The sequence below is a fragment of the Vicia villosa genome, unplaced genomic scaffold, assembly GCF_029867415.1.
Source record: "Vicia villosa cultivar HV-30 ecotype Madison, WI unplaced genomic scaffold, Vvil1.0 ctg.000579F_1_1, whole genome shotgun sequence".
NCBI classification, from domain to species: Eukaryota; Viridiplantae; Streptophyta; class Magnoliopsida; order Fabales; family Fabaceae; genus Vicia; species Vicia villosa.
Genome location: NW_026705264.1, coordinates 555,597 through 580,791, shown reverse-complemented (window position 1 = coordinate 580,791; position 25,195 = coordinate 555,597). Strand labels below are relative to the sequence as shown.

The 25,195-nt window shown below is 36.8% G+C and overlaps 1 protein-coding gene, 1 non-coding gene and 1 pseudogene across 2 annotated transcripts; 1 reads left to right on the top strand and 2 right to left on the bottom strand.

Moving 5' to 3' along the window:
- Positions 1 to 2,764: 2,764 nt before the first annotated feature.
- On the top strand, positions 2,765 to 12,675 carry LOC131629542 (protein REPRESSOR OF SILENCING 3-like; annotated as a pseudogene).
- A 7,547-nt stretch (positions 12,676 to 20,222) lies between these two features.
- Positions 20,223 to 20,295, bottom strand: TRNAE-CUC (transfer RNA glutamic acid (anticodon CUC)). The gene has a single exon. It is a non-coding gene; the product is annotated as a tRNA-Glu (tRNA).
- Positions 20,296 to 20,889: 594 nt separating this feature from the next.
- Positions 20,890 to 23,810, bottom strand: LOC131629551 (protein ROLLING AND ERECT LEAF 2-like). Its single transcript, XM_058900333.1, has 6 exons — positions 23,646 to 23,810; positions 22,618 to 23,467; positions 22,346 to 22,530; positions 22,043 to 22,263; positions 21,603 to 21,930; positions 20,890 to 21,488 (listed from the first exon to the last, which is right to left on the bottom strand). The coding sequence occupies exons 2-6, from the start codon at positions 23,354 to 23,356 to the stop codon at positions 21,072 to 21,074; spliced, it is 1,890 nt and encodes a 629-aa protein (XP_058756316.1). The 5' UTR covers positions 23,357 to 23,467; positions 23,646 to 23,810; the 3' UTR covers positions 20,890 to 21,071.
- Positions 23,811 to 25,195: the final 1,385 nt, after the last annotated feature.

Sequence of the window (25,195 nt, the reverse complement as noted above, 5' to 3'; positions counted from 1 at the left end):
TATAATTTCATTGACAACTATTTTTACCTGTCAACTTCATAATCATAAAGAATTTAATTAAGTTTTAATAAATGATGTGTCTTTTAGTAAAAAGTTGACTCAAACACCAAAATATCATGAGTTATGTGAAAAGAAGCCTCTTATGAGGATGTTTTTGATGAATACAAATATATATATATATATATATATATATATATATATATATATATATATATATATATATATATATATAAGAAGGAAAAGGTTTAATAATAAAAATTAATCAGGACAAAGCTATGGTACAATATACTTTGATGATATAAATCTTAGATGCTAAAAAAATAAAAATAAAATCATTTCATGCATTATTTCATCACTTTTCATAAATAGCATGAAATAACACTATTAAACTTTGAAAATTTCTAAATTCACTAAAGGCTAATAGCCTCTTTGCAAAGGAGGTAATGCTAATCGATTAACCATGCTTATGTATATTGAAAATTTTAGATTTTATACAAGGGATCAATTAATCTTTTGGAAAGGGGACCAAGCGAAGCGATTATCCATTCCAATTTCTCCATATTTTCTAAACGTTGAACTAAGGGCAATCGATTAACCCCTTAATGGTAATTGATTAAGCCCTTAATGGCAATTGATTAACCTTTGTTCTTTTTGAAATTTTATATAACAATACATTATTCCATCATCTCTCTTCATCTATAAACCTTTTCATAAATTATGACAATTGTTAATACTCTTTTTTCATCAATTGCTTTGTGAAAATTAAGATGTGTAAGATCATTATAAATAGTAAAATTTTAAAATTAAAATTAATCTCTTTCTTGACATATTTTACAAGTGTTCAAAACTTATGTGGAAACTTTTTTGCTACATAATTTTCATATAAGATTAAAAAGTTTCATTTTCTTCCTTAAGCATTTAAGTATACATATATATCATTTGATCATATTGTTTCAGGAAGGGGAGAAATATTATTTCAAGTGTTTGAAAAGTGTCAAAAATATTTGTACTAAAACAATCATTTCATTTATCTATATGTTATAAACTTGTTTATGAGGTTGTGATAACAAGTGTGTAAAAAAGGAAGTAAGGTTCTTTCTCTTAGATTGGAAATCAAGAAAGTGGTGTGCTTCTTTGTTGTTGTTAGAAGATTGTAGGAGAAGTCTTGATGTGAGATTTGTACAAAGATCTAACAATAATGAAATCTCTCACAGAGTGTAAGTGAACTAGATATACTCTTGATTGATAAGAGGAACTAGTATAATTCCTTATGTTCATTTACTTTACTGCATTTATTTTTCTGCATATCACTTCTAATTCTTAAATTAGAAAAATAAGTCATTGTTCCGTTGTCATAAACTAGTAAAAGTAAACAAGAAAAATTGCAAGGCAATTTTTTTATTATTATTCTTTAAAATTTTCTAACACGTAATTCTCCCTTCTTAAGTGCGGTGTATACTTATAAGATCAACTTGTTTCAATAATATAAAAATATTTTTTATAAAAGATCTATTAGTATTTCTAGGGATGGTAAATCAGACCCGACCCGGTAGGCATGTCCGTTTGGGCGCACTTTAGTGTGGAGCGGACCAATGATTTATTTAGGCTCGTATCCTCTAATGTGTCCGCCCACCCTATTTTTTTTTTGGACCTTTACGAACATTGACATTAACATAAATTTTAAATTTTTAGCCTTGAAAGTGCCCGTAAACCCGCTCCACGTGCAAAGCAAACTAAAATTTTAGATCTACACTTTCAATTACGACTACACCATTTTTCTGCAGACTTTTGCTAGACGAACTTAAATAAAGAAAGCATATCCGTTTGCCACTCCCTAAATATTTCTTTAAACTTTAAAACCATCAGACATGCCATGAATCTGGTGAACCCATAGTTTTAAAAACCGGACCGGACCGGCCGGTCAGACCGGTCGAACCGGGAACCGGACAGGTAACCGGCCTAGTTCAATAGCTGGATCGGGAATGTCATTGAACCGGTGTGAACCGGTCAAAACCGGTGTAAACCGCTAAAACCGGAAAAACCGGCGGTTTTTGTGAACCGGTGGTTTAAATGCATTTTTTATTTTTTTTTATTTTTTTTTAATTTAAAAAATTAAAACAATCTCATTTTGACTATTTTAATTAAAAATAAAAATAAAATAAAAAATAAAATAAAAAAATATAAAATAAAATAAATGGTTGTAGATGCTGTTGATTTTGTTACAGATAATTTTGATATTGAAAAAGGAGATCACAACATTGAAATAATTTTTCTTTTATTAAAATTAAATATAGAAATTATTTTGTTATAAATTATTCAATTAAATTTTTGTTTATATATTATAATTATGTACTATTTGATTGTGTGTGATACCATGTGTAAAATTTGAATTTAAATTATGAGGTTGTGAATTTTTTTATAATATGATGTTTTCAAAAAAATTTAAGTACTAGTTATATTTTGTAGGGACTGAATCATCCGGTTCGATAGATTTTATACATATATAATTTTGTTATAACGACCGGTCTATTCAACCGAGTTATCCGGTTTAATCCGGTTTAGTCATGCGGTTCGACCAGTGACCCAGTGGTTCGACCAATAAACCAGTGACCCAGTACTCTCACCGGTTTGATGTCCGGTCCGGTTTTTAAAACACTGGGTGAACCTCAATTTCAACTAAATTAAACTAAGCCTTATGTGAAAAAGAAAAATGTAAAAAGAAAAAACTGTTATGACATTTTATATCCAAAAATATTGAAATATTTGCCTTCCCATTTTCATCAGTTAAAACGGCGTCGTTAAACCCTGCCTCACCCCAACCCAGCGAGCCCTAAAACCCTATTACTCCATTTTGGGTCACAAAACACTGAAAGCGAACACCGCTTCGCAATCATGGAGGTAGAAGAAATCGAGAAGAAAGCAGTGCGAATATTCGTCGGAGGATTGGGTGAGGCCGTAACTACCGATGACATTCGCCGCCTATTCGAATCACTAGGCACCGTTCAATCACTCGAAACCATCCGAACCAAAGGCCGCAGCCTCGCTTACCTCGACTTCCTCTCCGATCCTAAATCCCTTTCCAAACTTTTCAGCAAGGTAGCAGCAACATCCCTCACTTCAATTAATCAATTCCATCGCGCTTTTATTATTAGATTAAATTTTAAGTTCAATTTTGATTATTGTCAGAGTTCTAAGCCATGTTCTAGGGTTTTCAATTTTAAGGCAAACATAGTCTAAATTTAATTTCATTTGCTTAATATGTTTTTTTTTTTAAAGTGATGATTATGTTGGCATTGCAGTATAATGGATGTGTGTGGAAAGGTGGAAAGCTGAGACTTGAAAAGGCGAAAGAGCACTACCTTGATCGGATGAAAAAAGAATGGGAAGAAGATAAGATTCCTAGTGTAGAAGCCCTGGCTAGTGAGATTTCTACTAAGAAGGAGGAATTGGTGAAGGAAAAGCCTATTTCAAGACGCATTTTGGATTCAACTGAAAAGCCTCTTAATATTTACTTCCCGAGATTACGAACGGTAACTTATTAATATTTCCTATTTACTCTATTTATTTTAGTATGTTGTAAATGATTTATTGTTTTTTAATTTTGGAGAAAAGTCTATGGCAAATTGCTCTTTGCTTTTATATTGTGTTAACATAGGTTTGGTTAAGTTTTGAGCTGCAGTTGTGTTGTGATTATTGATATATTGCTGACATTTTCTGTTAAAGATTACTGATATGGTCACAACTGCGAATTCTTAGGCATCAAAAACTTTTATGTTATGGTCATGATTGCAGTTACAGCTAGTAGTTGTGATATATTGTGATAGAAGGAATTCGGAATGATTAGGGTGAAACTAACTAGGGTTTTGGAATGATTTCTAGGATGAAACTAACTAGTGTAGAAAACTGGTGGCTTGAAGGGTATTAGGAATAGTTTGAGGGTGAGGGAGTGTGTGGTATAGTGGAAATCAAATCGGACGGAGGAATTATGGTTAGGTAATATAGGTTGATGTATGTTTGGGGTAATAATGTAAACAATGTATGATAGACTAAATCAAATGAACAGTTAACCTTGATTTTGATTGAGTATGTGAGAATGTTTGCTGAAGGTAACTGTATATGGCCATTGGGGCATGTATACAAAATTTGGAAAATAGGAAAGGAAACCGGAAACTTAAATGAAGAACAAAATAAATTTAGACATCATTCCAAGGGTCTGATTGCATTGCATTATAACCAGGTGACTAGAGATTTATTGCAACATTATAAAACTCAGTTATGTTGCTAATCTAGGATAGTGGATAAGCTGATATTGTAAAAACAATGTACATAATAATCACAAATTCCAACAAGATACATAAAAACTCAAAAATATAAAAGTATGCACAGTTAAAGGGACAATCATTCTTAATAATTATAGCCAACTTCATCATTTCCCACCAAAATAAGTTCTAAATGTAATCAAAGTGCATCCCTGAAACCCTAATAGCAGGCACAAGTCCGCTGTGGCTGCGACCCACATGCAATTTCACATGCGACTGCTACAACAGCTATTGCTGAAGGCGGCTCGCAGGGAGACGGCGTTGTGCCGAACCCTACCACTGCTATGCCATTTCACTATAGCTATTGACAATATAGAAACTCAAAAGTATAAAATTAAGCATTACATCTGTTGTTTAAATTGGTGGTCCTGCAATAGTTTAGGATTAAAAACATAACCCAGTAAAGATGGATTAACGCGTCATATCTAGATTATTTATGTGGAATTAGTAGTCAATAAATATTATCATTACTAGTCCTCTTTCTTGTTGCTATTTGCATACAGTTTCACTTTCCTTGTCTTGTAGCTAAAGCTCCTCTTGTTTGCTGCATCCTTGTTGAGAAAAATTGTCATCCTCATTGATGTTATACTTGCTAAAAATACTATGTACTTTTACTGATAAAAAATGTCATTCTGTAAGGTATTTATAATGCATTTTCAGTGGAATGATTTTGATTTTTAAATTGCTTTCATAATCTAGTATATCCAAATATATGATTGTTTAATATTTGGAATTTATTTTTGCTTTGCATAAATATTTCATTGCTAAATCACCTGACCCAATTTTGCACCCTACAAATATACCGCTGCTGCTGTGCAGGTGAAATCCATACCATTCAGTGGAACTGGCAAGCACAAATATAGTTTCCAGAATATTAAAGTTCCTCCCCTCCCTGTGCATTTTTGTGATTGTGAGGAACATTGTAGTCCTTTTATCCCTAAAAAGAAAAAGTTATCTATGAATACGGCAGCGGCTGAAACTGGTGGAATAAATGATGAAGAAATTAGCATCATGAATGCTGTGATGAACTATTAGAGTGTTAGCTTTAGCTTAGAGCCAGTCAGTATGTTACTGACACCTGGCAGTTTGTTTTCAGTAGTTACAGGCTACTACAGGTCACAACTTGTAGTATATAAACAAGTTGTGATACCTGATGTAACTAACTTTTCACAATTGAAATTCAGTTACAACTGAAATGAAAGTTCAATCATTTTCTCTTTCTATTATGGTATCAGTTTAGCTTCTCCGATCCATGGACTCACAGCCAGGATCTCCCTCTTCCGCTCACGTTTCGTCTCCGGCGGCGCCGTCTGCGGCGGTGATGGACGAATCACGTCGTCTTCAGTTTGCGCTGAAGATCGCATACAAACTCGACGACAAAAACTTCCATCTATGGCGTCAGCAAGTGGAGCCTTACATCAACGCACACAATCTCACAGATCTGGTGGTTTGTGCGCGTGTTCCTCCCAAATTTCTCTCCGATGACGATCGTCTTCAAGGTATCGTCAATCCTCTCTATTCTTCGTGGCTTCAAAAAGATCAGCTACTCTTGTCGTGGTTGCAATCGACGCTCTCCAGCGAAATCATGTCTCGCGTCATTGGATGCGTTCACTCTCATCAACTTTGGGATCGGTTGTTCAACTACTTCCAAAAGCAAACTCGTGCACGAGCAAGACAACTTCGCGTTGAACTTCGCTCTGCTTCTCTGGATTCGCAATCAATTTCTGATTATCTGCTTCAGATTCGTCAAACTGTTGATGCTTTAGCCTCGATTGGTGATCCGGTTCCGTCCACGCATCACATTGATGTTATCCTTGAAGGATTACCGAGTGAGTATGCTTCGGTTGTGTCGGTTGTAGAGAGTAAGTTTGGAGATATGGATCTAGATGAAGTGGAGATTCTCCTTATTGCTCATGAACTCAGGTTGAATAAATTCAAGAAAACCTCTGTTCCAGATCTGGCTTCGTTGAATCTCACTCAAGCTTCATCCCAACCTCCAGCTTCTGAAACTCCTCCGGTTAGTGCTGTTGAATCTACTCCCTCTGTTCCTGCTTCTCCTTCTCCTGAGCCTGAATATGCTTCCTTCAGAGGTGGAAGGTCCTATAGAGGTGGCAGAGGTGGTAGAGGTAGAGGAGGCAGAAACTCTGGTGTCCAGTGTCAAGTCTGTTCCAAACCTGGTCACACAGCCTTGAACTGTTGGCATAGATATAATCAACAGTTTCAACCTCAAGTTGCCTATGCTAGCACTCCTTTTGCCCCTGTGCAGTGGACTCCTCCTCAAGTTGCTTATGCTCAAATTCCTGCAAATGTTTGGACTAGACCTACTGCCAGTGCTACACCACAAGCTAGACCTGCTATTACATTGACTCCTAGTGCTTTCATTGCTAATGCTGCCCAACCTCAGGCTGCTGCCACTTGGTACCCTGACTCAGGTGCCTCTTTTCATGTCACTAATGATGCCAACAATCTCCAACAGCACACTCCTTTTGAAGGCCATGACCAAATCTTTATAGGAAATGGTCAAGGTCTGCATATCAATTCAGCTGGCTCTAGTCAGTTTTTCTCTACTTGCCAATCTCACACACCTCTCACACTTAAAAATCTTCTTCATGTTCCTTCAATTACCAAAAATCTCATCAGTGTTAGTCAATTTTGTAGGGATAATCAAGTCTATTTTCTGTTCACTTCTGACACATGTCTTGTTAAATCACAGGTGTCTAATGCTGTTCTTCTGGTTGGTAGAGTTGGTCCTGATGGCCTCTATCAGTTTCCTCCTTTTGCTGTCTCAAAGCCTACTCAGTCTCCTGTCAGTTCCAAGCCTACCTCTTCCTTAGTTAGTACTAATAAAATAGTGCCTAGTGTGCAGGCTACTACTATTTCCCCTTCCCTATCCAATGTATGGCATCTTAGGCTAGGCCACCCTAATGCTCATGTGCTGAAACTTGTATTACAAAGTTGTAATTTGTCTCATTCTAATAAAAATCTTGATACCTTTTGTGCTGCCTGCTGTGTTGGTAAAGCTCATAGATTACACTCTCCCTTGTCTCAAACTACATATCATTTTCCTCTTGAACTTGTGTACTGTGATCTTTGGGGTCCCTCCCCTCAATCCTCTACTCAAGGTTTTCATTATTATATCTCCTTTGTTGATGCTTTTTCCAAATTCACTTGGCTGTATTTACTGAAATCTAAGGCTGATGCTCTTCATGTGTTCAAACAGTTTAAAGCCCTAGTTGAGTTACAACTTGGATATCCTATTAAGGCTATTCAATCTGATTGGGGTGGAGAATTTAGGCCCTTTTCCAAATTTCTGGCAGATCTGGGCATTCAGCATAGGGTTATTTGTCCTCACACACATCACCAAAATGGTGTGGTAGAAAGAAAGCATAGACACATAGTTGACCTAGGTCTTACCTTGTTGAGTCATGCTGCTCTACCTTTGACCTACTGGGACTTTGCCTTTACCACAGCTGTCTACCTCATTAACAGACTTCCCTCATCTTCAGTGCAGTTTCAAATACCCTATACTCTTCTGTTCAAAACTGCTCCTGACTACAAGTTTTTAAAGGCTTTTGGTTGTGCTTGCTTCCCTCTATTAAGACCTTACAATGCCCACAAACTTGAGTTTAGATCTCATGAGTGTTTGTTCTTGGGTTATTCCACTTCCCACAAGGGTTACAAGTGTCTATCTCCCTCTGGAAGAATGTACATATCCAAGGATGTCCTCTTCAATGAGTCTAGATTTCCCTTTCTAGAGCTGTTTTCAAAATCAGCTACTTCTCATTCCTCCTCTTCTCTAAAAGCCTCTAGTATCTCTTCTCTACACTCCCTTTTACCTACTTCAACTTCTTCTCAATCTACTCCTCTACCTATGCCTACTCCTCTTACAGCTGTCCCTGTCTCAAGTCCTGTGTCAGCTTCTTCACCTGCTCCTGTCAGTTCTGACCCTACCTTGTCTCCTACTGTTTCTTCTTCCCCAAACCTCTCTACTTCTCCTAGCTCTACTTCTGCTTCTTCTCCTAGCTCTACTTCTGCTTCTCCCAGTATACCTCTCAATGCCATCCCTGTTGCTCACATTCCTATCAACAATCATTCTATGACTACTAGAGCCAAAGCTGGCTTCACTCAGCCTAGACTACAACCCTCTTTGCTGCTAGTTAACTCTGAGCCCAAGTCTGTTAAGCAGGCTCTTACAGATGTCAAGTGGAAAGCTGCTATGCAAGCTGAGTTTGATGCCTTATGCAAGAATCAAACCTGGTCCCTTGTTCCTCTCCCTCCTAACAGACAATCTATTGGCTGCAAATGGGTTTTCCGTGTTAAGGAAAATCCTGATGGCTCTGTTAATAGGTACAAGGCCAGGCTTGTTGCCAAGGGCTTCCACCAACAGCAGGGGTTTGATTACAATGAGACTTTTTCCCCTGTGGTTAAGCCTATTACCATCAGAATTATTCTTACTATAGCTCTCTCCAGACATTGGTCCATCCAACAGTTGGATGTCAACAATGCTTTCCTTAATGGATTGCTCACTGAGGAAGTTTACATGGAACAGCCCCCTGGTTTTGTTTCTTCTGATCCCTCACTGGTTTGCAAACTTCAAAAGGCCCTCTATGGTCTGAAGCAAGCTCCTAGGCAATGGTTTGAGAGGTTACAACAGGCTCTTGTGCTTCTTCATTTCACTCCTAGCAAATGTGATCCCTCACTTTTTATATACTCTTCCAATGGCCATGTGGTTTATCTCCTAGTGTATGTTGATGATATAATCATCACTGGAAGTGACTCAAAGCTGCTGCAACAGATTATCTCCAAGCTCAACACTGCCTTCTCTCTCAAGCATCTTGGTGACCTTGATTATTTCTTGGGCATAGAAGTTAAGGCTACCTCTCATGGCTCCATGCTGCTCACACAGTCCAAGTACATTAGGGATCTTTTGCACAGGACCAAAATGTCTGACTGCAGTCCTGTCAGCTCCCCCATGCAATCCTCTTGCAAACTCACCAAGACTGGCTCTCCTGCCCTCTCTGACCCTTTCATGTACAGGTCAGTAGTTGGGGCTTTGCAATATGCCACAATTACTAGACCAGACATTGCTTTCTCTGTGAACAAAGTCTGCCAGTTTATGTCTCATCCTCTAGAGACCCATTGGGTTGCAGTCAAACGCATTCTTCGTTATCTCAAGGGTACTCAGTCTCATGGCCTGCATCTGTCTCCTCTGACCTCCAGCCAACCACCTCCTGTAAAGGTGTTTTGTGATGCTGACTGGGCATCTGATCCAGATGATAGGAGGAGCACCTCTGGTGCTGCTATCTACTTTGGTCCCAACCTAATATCTTGGTGGTCCAAGAAGCAGCCTGTAGTGGCAAGATCCAGCACAGAAGCAGAGTATAGGAGTTTGGCTCAAGCCACTGCAGACCTGCTCTGGCTTCAAACATTGTTCACTGAGCTTGGCATTGCTATTCAACAGCCTCTTGTTCTTTGTGACAATCAATCAGCTGTTCTGCTTGCTCATAACCCTATTTTACATTCTCGTACCAAGCATATGGAGATTGACCTCTTCTTTGTCAGAGAGAAGGTCATAGCCAAAACCATTGCTGTTGCTCACATTCCTGGTGTTGATCAAGTGGCTGATACTCTCACTAAACCTCTTCCTTCAACAAGGTTCCTGGAATTCAGACACAAACTCAGGGTTGCGAGCTCCCCATGAGTTTGTGGGGGGGGTATTAGAGTGTTAGCTTTAGCTTAGAGCCAGTCAGTATGTTACTGACACCTGGCAGTTTGTTTTCAGTAGTTACAGGCTACTACAGGTCACAACTTGTAGTATATAAACAAGTTGTGATACCTGATGTAACTAACTTTTCACAATTGAAATTCAGTTACAACTGAAATGAAAGTTCAATCATTTTCTCTTTCTATTATGAACAAGCTGTTTGAAAAAGAGAAGGTTTCTAACCCTAAGCAACTTGGAAAGAAGCATGATTCATTTGAATCTCCAGATGCTTTACAATCTAATAAAGTTGAAGTAGAGAATGCAAAAGATGTTGTTGTTGATAATGATGATGATGATGATGATGATAATGATGATAATGATGATAATGATGATGATGATGATGGTCTCATAATCAACATTGCAACGAAGAAAAAGAAAACATCCTTAACAGGGACCCAAGAACTTGAAAAGATCTTGGAAAATCAGGTTAGTTGCATGTCATTTCTTTTTAATTTGGGGAGGGGGGACTTCATAAAATCATGTTATTTCGTGGGTTTGTGTGGCTTAAATAGTTGACAAGTTGATAAGCTAGTTGCAAGTTGAGAAATAATAAGGTTAAAAATCTGTCATGGTAGTTCATTTAATCGAAATTATTTAGTAAAACACAACCCTTTACAAATGTGATTTTTCTAGTCAGATTACTTTTACCAAAGAATAGGTAAGCTACATGAAAAAAGAGAGAATAGTATTTTTACCAAATTAAGATCAATTATCAGTGTTTTCATTACTACCACTACCATAAATGCGAAGTTGAAGCTATTGGCTTGACTTTCTAGTTATTGAAAGTGACATTCATTCTGTGACAAATTTTGTTTGCAAATGTTATAATTTTTGTTGGACAGAGGGAGTAATCATTATTTTTTGGTCTTCAGGAATGGTCCAATAAAACAAATATTGCAGAGGAAGAACCCATTGAAGTGCAGAAAAGGAGCAACAACAATCCTAACAAGGTAAAGAAGAGAAAACTACCCAAATCAGAAAGCGACAGCAATGAAGGTGTGTCTAGTGCCCCTGCTGGCAAGAGTAAAATGCAGACCCTTCTTGATGAGCTTGGATCTGGTGCACAGCCTACTGAACCAGGATATGATCTCGGGGAATCGGGAAAAGTTTCATGGTCACAGAAGTCTTCATGGAGAGAACTTGTTGGTAAAGGAGGCAATGCTTCCTTCAGCGCCGCTCTCATATTGCCGAAGTTTGATTCTGGTAAAGATCAACAAAATTCTGATGGTTCCTGCACTTCTTCATCTACAAATGATGAAACTGAAGACATGGAAAGTGATGACTCTCAAGCTGAAGACGTGGAAAGTGATGAATCTCAACCTGAAGACGTGGAAAGCGATGAATCTCAACCTGAAGACGTGGAAACCGATGAATCTCAACCTGAAGATGTGGAAAGCGATGAATCTCTACCTGAAGATGTGGAAAGTGATGAATCTCTACCCGAAGACGTGGAAAGTGATGAATCTCAACCTGAAGACGTGGAAAGTGATGAATCTCTATCTGAAGATGTGGAAAGTGACGAATCTCAACCTGAAGACATGGAAAGTGATGAATCTCTACCTTCCCATGCACAAGTGACAGAAGAGCCTGCCGAAGCTCAACCTACCAATGCACATGTGATAGAAGAGCCAGCTGAATCTCAACTTACCAATTCACAAGTGATAGAAGAACCTGCTGAAGCTCAACCTACAGCTAAACAAGTGATGATTGAACCTGCTGAAACTCAGCATAATACGGCACCAAAAATAACTGGCAGAGGAGCTTCATGGCTGCAAAAGGAATCCTGGACCCAACTGGTCAATAAGGATAACAACTCATTTAGCATTTCACAAATTCTGCCTGACATCACTTACCCGGAACAAACAGCCAAGGAACCCATTTTGTACCCTACTACCAATACCAATGATCGCAAGCATAATGCTGCTGGTAAGAATACTATTAATGAAACTGTCATTGATGGCTTCAAATTAGGGGAGAGTGTACTGGAGAAGAATGAGCATGCTGGTGCTGATGATATAGTTTCTGCTCCAGTAGCTGAGAAAACAGTTGAAACAAATTCAAGGGAAGAATCCAGTGCAAATGATGAAATAGGAGAAACTTGCTCATTTATGAGAAGTGCTGCTTCTTTGAAAGAGTGGGCAAAAGCTAAAGCTGCTCTTAGTGGATCACTCAAAAGAAAACATAGTGAGAAATAAGGGATCAATTCTATGTTCCTCGTTTAATTTTTACAGTTATTGTTCTAGTACATGTTGGTTACAAGTTGGTTACAAGGCAGATTCCCAAAAAGTTACAAAATCACGATAGCAAGGATAGTTGTAATATCCAATCCAGGGTAGGTTTTCAAGATTTTGAGGAAAATTATTTATTGATTTCTAGAGGTTGGTAATCTAGATTCCTTAATGAAACCTTTTGTTGTCAACAATATACAATTAACTATTTTTTGGGGGATCAGTTCCATTTGGTGGGACTCAATCCTTAATGATAGTATTATTGCATATTTTTTGTCAGATGTTTGAATTGCCATATTTTCGTCTAAATCACTGTTATTTCATTTTTATTGCGAGAAGATTTGACGTCTAAATCACTGTAATTTTTTATATTTGAAATTGTATATTGATTTTATTAAAAGCTTATAATTAGCTTTATTGTTAATGCTTTTTTTCAATATAAATTTTCTATTTTGTTGTTTCTTAGCATATGGTCTTAGAGCACAAGTTAATATGATTCATAATAAAATTATGATTTTTGTAAATCCTTTTTTTATTAACTATCATATTTTATTATTTTTGTTTTATATTTTTATTTCTACCTCTACATCTTTTTTTTAAATTTATTTATTTTTTCACCCTTCTTATTTTATATTATTTGGGTTAAAGTTCATTTAGTTTATTTAATTAATAAAATATTTATGATTATATAACTGACATAATTAATAAAAAATAAATTATATAATTGTTTAATTTTTATGATAAAAGTTATGAACGGTATATATTTGACCTGAACCTCTAGTGAAAGAGAGTATTTATAGTCCCCAACGGCAAGATTTCCTAATTGGGTTGAATTTATTGGAGGCCCGAACAATAGGAAATTGTCAGGATCTTACGTGGTAGAGCTGAGACTCATACCTGGGTGAATTGCCCGTAGGGTACGAGAATGAGCAAGCGGATCTTACGTGGTAGAGCTGAGACTCATACCTGGGTGAATTGCCCGTAGGGTACGAGAATGAGCAAGCGGATTTCCCGTGAGTGGGTTTGGGAATGAGTAGGCAGATTTCTCGTGAGTGGGTTGACCACGTGCTCTTCGTGAAGCACATGGATTTGACGTTGTAACGGCTGACGCATATCGTATGCACAATAGGGCCTGGACCGCAAGTGGGTCTGCCCGACCTTGAGTTATGAATTGGGCCAGCTTGGCCCAGACCAGAATAATATTATTTTATATTTTTTTATCTAGTGAAATAATGATCAAAATTTTCTCACTTAAAAAGTGAATAAAGGCCGGTTTGTTTTGTCCTTTTTTAAAAAATGATTTTTATAATGCTATATAATTTTGTGAAAAAAAATTTACAAAGAAATTTTTTATAAAAGTTTTAATTGAAAATTTTGTTTAAATAGTTATTCTTAAAATGTGATTTTAGGCATTTCATCTATTTATAAAAAAAAATTGGATATCAAAAATTTAAAAAATTATTTGATTTTGAAATTATTTCAAATGGATTTTCATAAAAATCATGTTTGAAATACAATTTTTTGAAAAAATTACGATTTTGACTAAGTTTTGGTCTTCAATAATGTATGTTAATGTTATAGGATGTCAAAATTAGTGTTTCATTTTAGAAAAAACAAATATAAAAAAACTTGTAATATTTTAAAAAACAGTTTTGAAAAATCAAATTTCAAAAATACAAAAAAATCCATTTTTTAAAGCTGAAACAAACAGTATTTAAATGAGATATTAGGACCATTGTCCTGTAGTTGATTGTCCTTAAACTATCAACTGAGTTTGATTAATAGGGTTGACATAATTATTATCATATAATTTTAATAAAATTTAATTTATACATTACTTACTTATTCACTTATGTACTTAATAATAATAATAATAATAATATATTCATACAATTTGTCTTATATTCATTATTCTAGATCACAATGTTTAGATATATCTAAATATTATTTAAAAATTTGTGTACAAATATTTTAATAATAAAATATGTGTGCTGAAATATTATAGTAAAATTTATGTGATATGTGAACTAACATGATCTAAAAGATTAGAAAAGTAGCTAATGAGATGTTGAAAGAATCAAGAGGTTTTGGACTTGGGGTAAAAAGTCGTAGTGGTGGAATGAAAGTGTCTATAATAAAGTTAAAGTAAAAAAAGATGTGTTTCAAAGAATGACCTAGGTGTAAAAATGCCGAAAGTTAGAAAAGTATAAGAAAACTAAAAGACTAAGAAGGTGGTAACTTGGTAAGTGAAAAATAACTCAAGCTTTTGACGATGTATACATATTTTTAGGAATCAAGGAGAGAGAAAAATCTCCATATATATATTTGCTAAGGGAAGAGAAACAAAGAGAATATTTAGATCAAGTGAAGTGTGCTAAAGATGAAGAAGGCGAAATCTCGTTCCAAGAAAAAGATATAAAGGATATGTGTAAGACATGTATCTACAATTTATTTAATGAAGAATATGATATATATATCTGACTCTAACATCTTTGACATTAGATAAAAAGACCGAAAATATAATTACTACCGTTGGGTTCAGAAACAAGAAGGAAAAGATGCATTGAAAATGATAAGTAACAGTAAGGCGGTTTGGCCAAACAACATACCTATTGAAATGTGAATTTTTTTGGAGATAGGCATTGAGTGACTCATTAAATTCTTTAACAAATTTATGAGGCCAAAATAAATTTCAGATGAATAGAGAAGAAACACTTTAGTTTCAATTTATAAGAACAGAGATATATAAAATTTGTGCAAATTATAAGGGGTCAAATTTACGAGTCATACCATGAAGTTGTGAGAAAGCGTGATTGAACGGGGACTAAGAAAATAGACTCAAGTTATTGAGAGTTAATTTGACTTTAAGTCAGAGAGGTCGACCAGGGAAGTGGTTTGTCTACTACAATGTGTGATAAAACATTATCAGATAGAACAAGACTTGCACTTAATTTTCATTGACTTGAAGAAAGCGTTGCAATATGATTGTGTATGAATACATGATGCATCTCCGTTACAATATGATTGCACCAAGGTTTAAACATAAGTTTATACCATTTTACTTTAATTTTGGATGTATTTGCGAAACCCATCCAAAATTTAGCATCGAGATGTATATCTGCTTGTGTTTGAGCATCGAGGAAATAGAGTAATTAAAAATATAAACTATCTAAGCAAAGTCACAGAAAGATATATTCCCTCAATTTCGAGAATAACCATAGGAATAAGTATATTGTTTTAAAGAAATTCAATAATCGCATGACATAAAAATTGGTTATTGATTAATCAAGATGAAAATTTTATCATTATAATGTGTTATTTATTATTTGTAATAGTATATCTTCCAATAAATTTTGGTTTTTTCTTCACCCACCTCCTAACCTTCTTGCCCACCCCTGGTGAATTTACCACACTACCCCTTGTTTCGAAAGTTCATTTTCGAAACTGTACTTTTTTTCTTAAAAAAGGTGTTTTCGGAAATGTATCTCCGAAAACGTGTTTTTTTTAATATAAAATATTGATTTCGGAGATGCATCTCCGAAATAAAGTTACTTTTCAGAAAATGTGGTGTTTCGGAAGTTCATCTCCGAACGCACCCCCCTTGGAGAATTCGGAAATGAACTTCCGAAAATATGTCTGGACAGAATAAAATGAAAAACAACAACAATTCGCTTTATTTAATCGGGTGAAGATTACAACGATAATATTACATAAAATTAAAGTTACATATTGTTGAACACGGGTAGGTGGGGATGAGAGAGTGGTGGGGAGAAAAAAAGGCTTCCAAATTTCAAAAGGTTTTTTTTATTCTTTTAATAAAAATACGTACTACTGTAAGTAACAAATGACGGAGGAGGTGTAACCGGGGCCGGAACATATGACGGAGGAGGTGGATGTCCGGAGGAAGAAGAACCGGTGGTACGTCCACCGCGAGACAAAGGAGCCAATCAATGTAAGCTATAGTTTATCATTATCATCAGGGGACGTCATTACAGAAAATTGGGAAAAAAATCTTATTATTTTTAATCTTGATTTTTTAGAAATGACGTCCCCAGATGATAATGATAAACTATAGCTTACATTGATTGGCTCCTTTGTCTCGCGGTGGACGTACCTCCGGTTCTTCTTCCTCCGAACATCCACCTCCTCCGTCATATGTTCCGACCCCGGTTACCACTTCCAAAAACTAATATGATAAATCCAATACAAAAACACTGTGCGATACAATCCGAAATCAGAACAAAACAAAACAAAACACGTCAAACAAAACAAAAACATGTTATTCTGCCCGACGAGGGTTACAAAATACACATCAAACAAAATAAAAACACGTTATTCTTCCCGACGAGCGAACTCCTCCGAATGAAGATAATTATACCAATCCTCATCCCACTCAGTATCAGAACCATCAGCGTTGATCACGCCTGAAGGCTGAGCCTGCACGTCCGAGCCATGGACCCCCAGGGGACGAGAAGCAGAACCAGTCAAAAGCTTCTTCTTCTCCTTCACCTCCTTCACCTCCTTCACCTCTTTCACCTCCTTCTTTGAAGAACCCTTTCTTCCCTTAGCGCCCTCTTTAGAAGACGCAGTCCTGCGTGCTGGTTGGTTGCCTGACATGTTCCTGTAAACAATTGAAAACGATTAATATGCATAGAAAAAATAAAAAACAAAAAAATTTGAACTTCTGATACATTTCGGAAGTTCATTTCCGAAAACTAGGATGGAGGTGTTTTCGGAAATGAACTTCCGAAACACCCCTGCGATGGAGTTTTCTGCAACTTCCATGACAGACCCCTAAACCAAACTTCAAACCAAATCAAAATGCTTCTAAACAACCTAAATACTACTAACAACCTAACCATATATCATTTATGCAATTAAAACCCTAAATAACATGCATCACAAAACTAGATCTAAAAATTTCAAAACTTACAAAGTGTTAGGATTGAGGGCTTTTGAATGTTGTTTAGCAGTGTGATTGGAGCCTTGATGCAGCTTTGGAATTCTGTTTGCACAAATTTTCGCCTTTGCCACTTTTTGTTTTGATTTAGGGTAAATGATTGGGGGAGGGGGAGTGTTTGGATAAATCTGCAGAAATCGCAGTATTTCGGAAGTGAACTTTCGAAATAATGTTTTCGGAAATGAACTTCCGAAATAAGTCAACTTTTTCAAAAAAAGACGCTTTCGGAAATGAACTTCCGAAGCAGGGATATTTTAGAATTTTCGCTGGGGGTGACCCCCATAGGGAGGTGGCCAAAGAAATTTTCTAAATTTTTATCATTCAACCATTTGATTTCATTATTTTAAAAATAAAAGGTGAATTGGTGGAATATTAATAAATATCTTCATTAATTGACAATAATTAGAATTTTTAGAATTTTCTCTAATTAATAATAGTAGTAATTTTGAAGATGAATAACTAACGAAAAAACTATATATATTAGACTATAGTAGACACTAGTATAGACAACCCTAATTTTCCTAGGTGGACCGGTGTTTTTTTCTATCAATTTCCGGCACCTTATACCCGCCGTAAACAACTGCCAATATCCATCGAAAAATCACATTACGTCCACTTTGAATACAAATTCCTCGTCCTTTTGAGTTAACGGCGGTTTTAGTCTCTCATGGCTGGTTCAGACTCTTCACAATCTGGTATCCTTATTTTCAAAAACTATGTCACTGTTCCACTCTTGACTGACAAGTTAGTTTCCACCAACTATCATACATGGTCATCAAACATCAAACAATGGCTTAAGGTTCAACATTACGAGGATCATCTCACCAACAATGCCGAATCTGTGCCTGAATCAGACCGTGGTCTCTGGAAAATGATCGATGCTCAAATATGTATCATACTAAAATCCACCATCGATTCTTCCTTGGAGAATTTCTTCATAACTCTTGTAACTTGCGAGTCTGTTTGGAAGAAGGCCAAGATTTTTTACATAACCGATGCTCGAAGGCTATACGAGCTTTGGAAGAATCTCATGAATGTTGTTTCCCCGGGACGAATTGATGGTTCCTTGGCTGACTATTTAGATAAAATCAAAGGCTTTTTACATGATTTCAATGAAATCTTGCCTCCGCCTGGTTCGCCTGAAGAGGCATTTGAACAGCAAGAAACCTTTTTTATAATGTTGGCTTTGTATGGATTACCTATGGAGTATTCATTGGTTCGCAATCAAATTCTGGATTCTCCGGTTCTGCCTACTTGGGATTCTTTATCGGCTACATTGTTGCGTGTAGCCACGGCAAAACCATCTTTGACTGTGGATGGTACTGATACACATTGTGGCCGAACTCGTAAGCACGGTAAACCTCGTCCTAAGTGTGATCATTGCCAGAAGCTCGGACATACTATTGATAGGTGTTTTGCTCTCCATGGTCGCCCTACTCGGACAACCAGCATTGCCCCGACTGCACAGCGCAAGTAGCTTCCGTGGACACCTCTGACCATAATTACTTTCAATCTTGTGGATTAGTATTTTCTTTTTTTCAAATGACAAATGTCAGATGTTATTTGTTCTCTTTTTAGTAAATAAGGGTTAGTAATATTAATTATGAAGTTTTGTTCTTGATCTATTTTCTATGTTGAATAGGGCTTATTTATAAACTTGCAAGACTAACTAATTCGGTTCGCAGACCCTAAAATCAAGGGATAAATTTTCTAATTCAATATATGACTTTTTGCATTAAATTTGCACTAAACACCGATAAAAATCAGCACCATAAACCGCTCATTAGTTCTATTATTGGCTTACCTTTACTGCTTTGTAAAGTTTCTTCTTTGCGGCATATAGTTTTTTATGCGTGGCACAATGAGCTCCAGGCCTGCATGGTTCACTAGGATTAGAAAAGTCGGCGGCATCTTTGGTGAATGCCAGGCCTGCATGGTTCACTAGGACTCGATAAGTCGGCATCATCTTTGGCGAATGCGGGTGACTTAGCATAACTACTCCGTGATAAAACACTAAACACTCTTGCAGATGGTTCTCTTGCCTACAAAAAACATGCCACAGTAATATAAAAATGATAAAACTATGAATTTCCAATACAGAACAAACAGAAAGGAAAAGATCATGGTTAGCCAATCACAAAACACCTAATCTATCATAACAGAACTTCAACAATCATAAAGAACACAATACAAATGGAGCCTTACTATGATGATGCCCAGAATTCTGGCGCAGAAGAGTATCTCCGCTGCTGATATCAATGACAACAGCAATTTCCTATATGCATGCTGATCCTTTCAGGAAATGTTCATCTAACTCTTTAACTATACCCTCCAAGGTTTTCCCACTTCTACCCACCCCCTTCGGCATAGCCTTCGCAATGTGAGTTTCCATTTTGAACAAACAAATTGCAGATGGATTTTCATCAGCTTCCGAGTCTTGGACTTTATGATAAAGAGAGTTCTAGCAGCTACTCCCAATTCTGTATTGGTTTTCTTCCCAATTCTCCTCCTAGAATGACTCTACTACTTCTTTATCCATAGGTCGAAATAGCAACAGCGAGTTCATAATTGGATCAACATCATCATTCTCTAGTATTTTGTCTTGGCCAATGTGTAGCATAATCTTGTCAGCAAGAAAAAGAGGCACTGGTGGTGGCAGTAGCAAATTAGGAGGCGGAGAAGGTGGAGGGTCAGGTAGGCCAGTGGATGCAAAGTCCAATTCAAATGTATCGGACCTGCGCCCGTGTTCCTCAAAACTTTCAAATAAGCTAGCAGAAAATCAGAAGGTTCCTCTTCTAATTTTGATTTATACAGATGAATGGTTTGTTTTTCTGTCCATACAAATCATGCTATTTTACAATGAAGAATTTGAAGCAATGTCTTCTACAAGACAATGTAACTTTGGTTCTTACGTCATTTCAGCACTCTTTGGGTTAGTAAAACAAAAATAATTCCGTTGCCGGGACTTGAACCCGGGTCTCTCGGGTGAGAGCCGAGTATCCTGACCAACTAGACTACAACGGATTGATGGTTATTTTGAAATTCCATTGGATTTATTATATAAATAATGTTTGTTATGATGGCATAGCAGCATGGGTGAGAGTTGAAGGTTGTCGTATATGTCTATGTAACACCAAAATTCCATATTACATAATATGTGTCATCAGTATAGTTTCTGATGTTGTCTGATATGTGTCAATATACTATTAGATGTCAGTGTCTGGTGTCTAATTTGTGTTGATGATGTCTAATTTGTGTTGATGTATCTGGACATCAACACTGATATATGTAGTTACATTATTATCGGTGTTGTGTCGGTGTCGTGTGTGTGCGCATTTAATTTCAGTGTTGTTTTCTCTACTGCATATAACAGAAAAGAAAGCGAGCCATCACGATTCATGTATCAGATACTAATGGGATGAAATTGCAAGGAGCTTTGGTGCGTGTAGAGCAAATATCAAAGGATTTCCCTATAAGTTTTGCAATATAGCAAAGACAATTCTTGGCAACATACCATATCACAAGTGTTGAGGGAAGGATTCTCACACCCTTCGGTGAATGGGATAATGCTATGGACAAGAACACAGTATGAGGTAGAGCTGAGTAATTTTCTCTCTCTTTCACACTAAGTATTATCTTTCAAATTTCTCCATTGAAAAGTTGTTTTAGGATCAAAGGACTACAAAGAGTCAATATAAAGTAAAATCTAAACACAATTTTGTTTCAGTTTACAAACACAATTTACATCATGTATTTGTTCATATCAGCACAAAAGTGAACATCTTTTGTATGCATTCATTCTATTGGCTTGACTGAGAATTTATAGCCTCAATTGCTTGAGATGAAGCACTTGAAAATTCCATTAGTGACAAGAAGAGATGAGGAAGTCGAGTTCTGAGGCTATCTAGGGTCATTGTCCTACTACATTGAACAGAATCCAAATAATCTGCTTTCACACTTTCCACTTGCTTCTTCAAAGCTTCTGTTTCAGCTTTTTTCTGAAACAGTGGATGTCTCGGGCTTATATTAGCTTCATTGCCATCGTCTTCTTTGAAGTTCCATTCCATTTTTTTCTGTATTACAGCCAGGGACGCCGAACACCTCTGCAACTTTCTTTCAAGTTTTTCCAACTTTTTCAGAATGTTATCTTCCTCGGCCTGTTGAGCAATTATCGAACGGATGGATACCAAAAGGTTTTTTATCGCATCGGCAACCTCCTGTAATCATACCAAACCGCCAGAAAATTATTATCATTTCACTCATAATCACTCATAAAATATAATCATTTGTAATATAGAAAAAGGATTAAAAAAAATAACGGCATGAAGTACTTTATCAGGTAATCCATCAAGGCCAGGCTCCCACTGTTCACAAATGGTGCGAACAGAAGAGTGATCACCGCTTTCATGATCCTCCCTGAGACAGTTTGTATGCTTGATCCATTTACTGAGGGTCCCTACGTACTCTCGTTGTGATTTTACAAGTTTGCAGAAGCTAGTATACCAATAAGAGACCTCACTCTCGAACTGAATTGTAGCCTGGTGATGATATTCGGAACTTAGAATTGTGTTATGGTTATCGCTGAGTTTACTCAACTGCTGAGAGATCAGAGTCTGGGACTGATGACACTCATGCATTATCTTCCACATTTGTGATAACCTACAAAACAAACAAGATTTATTTTCTGAAACACTGACACATACACAGGATACAATCATACGACAGAGACTTGTTTGTCACTAGTAATAATGTAACCAAGTCAGAAATATACCCGGCAGTTAATGCAACCAGTTGCGGTAAGAGTTCTTCGTCTATAAGTTCTAAAATTGACGATGATGTTTCACTGATACACTGCCGTAGGCTTATTAAATCAGACTCTAACTTCTCAACATTTGATCGAATTTTTTCGATTTTGGCTGAATCGAGATTCTCATCTTCTTTCTGCAATGAGGCAGACTTCCTCTCAAACTCCAATTTGGTAACTCCCTCTTCCTGTATTATGACATTTGAGCAGCGAGAAAAATAATTTCATACAAAAATGCCAAGTTTTAATAAGGTTTTATTATTGGCTTACCTTGACTGCTTTGTAAAGTTTCTTCTCTGCAGCGTATAGTTTTTTAAGCGTGGCACAATGAGCTCCAGGCCTGCATGGTTCACTAGGACTAGAAAAGTCGGCGTCATCTTTAGTGAATGTGGGCGACTTAGTATGCCTACTCCATGACAGCACACTAAACACCCTTGCAGAATTGGTTCTCTTGCCTGCAAAGAACATGCGACAATAGTATAAAAACGATGCCAAGATGAACTTCAACAATCCTAAAGCACACAATATGAATGTAGCCTTACTAATATGACGCCCAGAATTCTGTCGCAGAAGAGTATCTCCGCTGCTGATATCAATGAGAACAGCAATTTCCTTTATGCATGCCGATGCTTTCAGGAAATGATCGTCTAACTCTTTAACTATACCCTCCAAGGTTTTCGCATTTCTACCAGCCCCCTTGGGCGTAGCTTTCTTAGCGTCGTGAGTTTCTTTTTTAAACAAACAAATGGCAGATGGATTATTATCATCAACTGGTTCTCTAACCTGTTGCTTCCCATTGCGTAATCTTCTAGCACTCGCATCACCTTCCGAGTCATGGACTTCATCTTCGAATTCCGTTTTGGTTTCTTCCCAATTCTCCTCCTCCAATGACTCCACCCCTTCTACTTTATCCATCGGTCGAAATAGCAACATCGAGTTCATGATTGGATCAACATCATCATTCTCCAGCATTTCATCTTGGCCAACGCCCGGCATACCCTTGTCAACAAGAAAAGGAGGCACCGGCGGTGGCAGTAGCAAATTAGGCGGCGGGGAAGGTGGAGGGTCAGGCAGGCCAGTAGATGCAAAGTCCAATTCTAATGTATCGGACTCGGTGAACTGCCTGAGAGTGCCGCCGGTGTTCCTCAAAGCTTTCAAATAAGCTAGCAGGGAATCAGAAAAGTCCTCTCTATTACACACTAGCTGTTTTATCACCTTCTTCCTTTCCTTACATATTCTAACTCTTTCATCCTCATCAAAACTTGATAACACACACCCCATTTATACAAGTTCAGTTGATTGATAATGATAACACTATCCACAGTCAAAGATAACCCAAATAACCACCCTGGTGTTAGTAACAAGTTGTTACACTAATTTAACAGCAGAAACCTAGAGAAAAGTCAGGATCAGAAATTTATGGAGCATAAATATTCACCATTCATAGTCACTATAAACATAACTCATGGAAAAAGAAACATAAATAGAGACAGTACAAAATCCTAAATACAAAAGAAAGTAAACATACACGAAAACCAAGAAGATGAGAGAGAGAGAAGAAGAAGATTACAGTGAGAGAGCATGCAGAGGAAGAGGAGAGCATGGTTACTTCCAGTAGAATGCAATGGAAGAAGAAGAAGTTGGAAAGGGAAAAGGAGAGAGTGAGATGAGAGGTTAGAGGAAGAAAAGAAAGATGAAGTTTGTTTATAGAAAGAGAAAGAGAAAGAGTGACTTTCTAAATGCTTTTTCTGACATGACATGACTTGGCAGACTCATCTTTTGTTTTTTTTTTTTTATTTCTTCGTTGGTTGTATAATAAGACGAGGATGTTGTTTTTGGAGATTTGACTCCCCACTACTAACAAATAAATATGAAAAAGTAATGGAAGTTTAAATACTCTTAATCATTATCATCACAAAACATACAACACATGTTAATGCGGAACAAAAATAATTAATTCTGCATTATTATGCTTAGCCTATTTCTTTTACTAATTTATTCAATTACTAATATTCTTTTATACTTAAATTAGAAATAGAGAAGCTTGAATGGAAAAGAATTTCGATGCACTATAATGACTACTCAAATCGAAACGGGAAAGTGGGGCGAATCTGAAATGACGCATGTTGAGTTTTACTATATAGTGTGGGCGGTTAAAATTGTCCTAGTGTGATTTGGTGTCTTATGTAAGGGATTGTTCGATTATATCTGACAGTGGGCGATCATCTGAGGGATTTGGTGTCTTATGTAAGGGATTGTTCGATTTCCCCTGCATTTTTCAGATCAAAGGGAGTAATGTTGTAGCAATCATTAGCTCGCTCATTCATGAAGGTCATCTTATCCTTATCCACCTTAAATATGGGTATCTGGTTATAGGCAGAATACGCGTTTGTGAATGGCAATAGTTTGTAATTGGTTGAGTTATCCACTAGATAGTTAATGTTTGAGAATGGATACGAACCTTTCGCACATACTCAATTGAGATTGGTGCTGTCAACTCACTTTTTTCACTTCCCTGACGATTTCTTGACCAATAGAATATTGGATAACCATTCAGGGTATCTTAATTCAAAAATATAGTTGGCGTCGAGTAGACCTTGAACCTTACTCATGACTGCTTCAACCTTTTCATGGAATTATCATCTTCTTAGTTGGGCCACATAATAGGTGAAATGGTCAATATTCAATTGGTGAAAAGCCACACTAGGGTCTATATTGAGTATCTCGTCAGGAGAAACTGCGATGAGGTCAACATTAGCTTTAAGTTAATGAGTCCTCTCTTCATCACAAATGGCAAATCAACTCCTATACGAAATAGACTTATCAGATTATCATCGAGTTATATAACCTCAAAAAATTATTGAATTGGTCTTAAGGATTTCGATTTGACCCTTAGTGGAGAGTCGAGCTTGTTATCTCGTAGGGGTTCATATGCTCGTATGTAGAGGCCGATTGTTATGATGGTAATCTCACGAGTCTTCTTCCTTTTCTTCTCATGGGTGACAATGATCGGTAAGGGGTTCTTCATTATGGCTTCATGTATAGGCGAGCTCTGCCTAGATCATCCGAAATGGCAACTGGTTTGCCAAAATCGTTGTGATACTTCATCTTTATATGAAT